The 2414-nt window shown below is 46.0% G+C and overlaps 1 protein-coding gene across 1 annotated transcript; it reads right to left on the bottom strand.

Annotated features, from left to right (window-relative positions):
- Window positions 1–1399: 1399 nt before the first annotated feature.
- On the bottom strand, window positions 1400–2411 carry CSUI_007009 (uncharacterized protein). Its single transcript, XM_068067159.1, has one exon. The coding sequence runs from the start codon at window positions 1737–1739 to the stop codon at window positions 1431–1433; it is 309 nt and encodes a 102-aa protein (XP_067920863.1). The 5' UTR covers window positions 1740–2411; the 3' UTR covers window positions 1400–1430.
- Window positions 2412–2414: the final 3 nt, after the last annotated feature.

Raw genomic sequence — 2414 nt, 5'->3', positions numbered from 1 at the left:
TTTCGTAGCGTACTTTTGAGAAGGATGACGAAAACTTGGAGAAAGATTCCTTTAATGAATTGCCAATCGCAAGATAAAGAAACCTGTTTCTTTCTGAAAAGCAAGCTGCTGTCCTCGGATGCTCGCTTACTTCCCGAGGTTCTTTTCTTCTCTCTCTTAGGAAACCTGTCTTTCTTCAAAGTGTTAGAGAGACTGGCATGTCGGGAAGGTGCCCCGCACGATCATCATGATCCTCTCACTATACAGAAAGACTGAAGAGTGAGGACCCGAGCTAGCCATCGAGAAAGGTATAGAGGTGTATTTCGATGGTTTCGTAGAATGCCTAGGGCAGCTCTCACGGGGTGGCGATAGTTCGATTTATGTATGATCCGGCTCACAGCGGCAACCGCGGGAAGAAAGGTTTCCCGAGAAGAGGAGAGTCACATGGACTTGTGTCTTCTTCATTATCACTAAGAGTTCTATCATTCTTCTCTCTCTCTAGAGAAAGACGAAGCAAACACAACCTCGCTCTTTTCCGACGGGATGAAAGATCAGCTGCAAATCTGTGGGTACTACTACCTTAGCCTCCCAGATGTGCGTGGAGTAAGGATTCTCTCTTCAGTTTCTTTCGAGGAGGAACATTCACCTTTCATTCCTTCTTGATAAGACCACGTTCCGCCGTTCAAGTGGCTGCTAGCTCGCCATACAATGAAGAAGGGGCTAGCTAGGATGTCCTTCTTCGTGGGTCAGTGTCTTACAAGGGTCGGTCATCTTCACGGTCAGATCTGACAACCCTACCCTACCTATCTGGAGTCCTTTCAACTCATGCCAGGAAGAATTCTCGTGTGACTTCTCTGCTTTATCTATAAAGAGTATGAAAGAGATCATCTATCTTTGTACGAATGCCAATCTACAAAAGAAGACTTCAGAAAAAAACGAGCAACCCCCGACAAACGCCGTAGTATGTCTTCTGTCCCAAGAGCGCGCGCTTGAGATTGGCGAACGAATCATCCATCCATCCATCCTCTTTATGCTGAAGAAGATAATTGACTCTCTGTTCTTCAACACCTGAGAGAAACCTAGATGAAATCCTCCTGAAGAAATTGTCTTTTACCTTATATCCCTCTTTAAGGAGGAAAAAACGAGAAAGGTTCAACTGCTCCACAGGCCTAGAGCCCTCCTCCCCCCTAGCCTAGCTAGCTGTACCAAGAAAGTCCAAGCGTAAGACGAGACCTAGTCTGACAGACTGCAAGGTTTCGAGCCAGCAGCTACGGGTGTGAAGAGCGAAGAAGACTCATCTAGAAGAAGAGCTCAAGATTGGACTTTAACCTTTCCATAAAAAGTCCAACAAATCACTATTTGAAGAAGAAGAAGAGTCCTCTTCATTCATGTCATTCATCATGAAACTTTACAGGACGAACGAAGGAATCAATCTGATTGACGCAGTAATTCTACTGACATGTCAGGGATAGTCCAGACATCCCTCCGTCGTACTTCCTTCCTGTTGGTTCACCGGCACTAGTAGGGGAGAGTCTTGATGTGTCTTCATCTAGGCCTCTCGTAACAGTAGATGCGTGTGTGTCTTGCAACGAGCTAGATCTACCGTGTCTATCTCCGGCTTGAGAGACTCTCCTCCTGCCCTCCCTGCCTTGTTCTGTCGTACAGCAGAAGAAGATCGAGAAAGGTCTGCTTTGGTTCGGAAAGATTCCTCGGGTTCCTACATGCTGGCTTCTCAGAAAAAAGAGTAAAAGGAAGGGCATGCAGTGATCGTAACAGCCCTTCCTCTCTCGGAGCTCTCCCGCCTTAACACGACTTCTTTGAGCTCCTTCTCTACATGCAGAACAGATTCAACTATCAGCTGCTACGACTCTCCTCATTCAGAGGAAGGAATGACGCCTTAGTGACCGGTTCTTCTACATTTGCCTTCACTCTCTTCCTGTCGATTCTTCCAGCATCAAGTCACAATAATAAGATAGATCCAATCTCTATCTTATGGTGGGGGGAGACCTGATACGAGAAAGCCTCTCTTGCTTCTGCTGCCCATGGCCCATGAGGAAGGAAAGTATCTCTCTCTCTTTTATCTTCTCTTTCTTGCCCTGTCGACGTTTTTCTTCTTGGATGAGAGACATGACTAGAATAGAGAGAAGACAGAAACAAGCAACCGTCTAAAGAAAGGCAGGAGTCGGCAAGAGAAGACAGAAAACCTTCATCTAACTCATCTAACTCCTACCGTTCTTTTCGTCTGTTCTCTGTTCACCGGCTGTACGACACTTCAAAACTCCTTTCTTTCTTTCTCTTCTTCGAGATAGCAAGTGAGAGGTTACGACACTTTAAACACGGTTGTCTGAGACGTGCTTCGCTCGTCCAAAAAGCTAGTCAAGTTGACGCAATGAGCCAGAAACTTCTTCTTCGACGAGCCAGACTGATTAAAAGAT

This window comes from Cystoisospora suis, assembly GCF_002600585.1.
Source record: "Cystoisospora suis strain Wien I chromosome Unknown contig_3611, whole genome shotgun sequence".
NCBI classification, from domain to species: domain Eukaryota; phylum Apicomplexa; class Conoidasida; order Eucoccidiorida; family Sarcocystidae; genus Cystoisospora; species Cystoisospora suis.
Note: the sequence above shows the minus strand (reverse complement) of the source record. Positions and strands in the feature narration are given on the sequence as shown.

Excerpts from the sequence above, each read along its gene's own strand:
- CSUI_007009 (XM_068067159.1), bottom strand. The coding sequence starts at position 1,739 with ATGCCCTTCCTTTTACTCTTTTTTCTGAGAAGCCAGCATGTAGGAACC.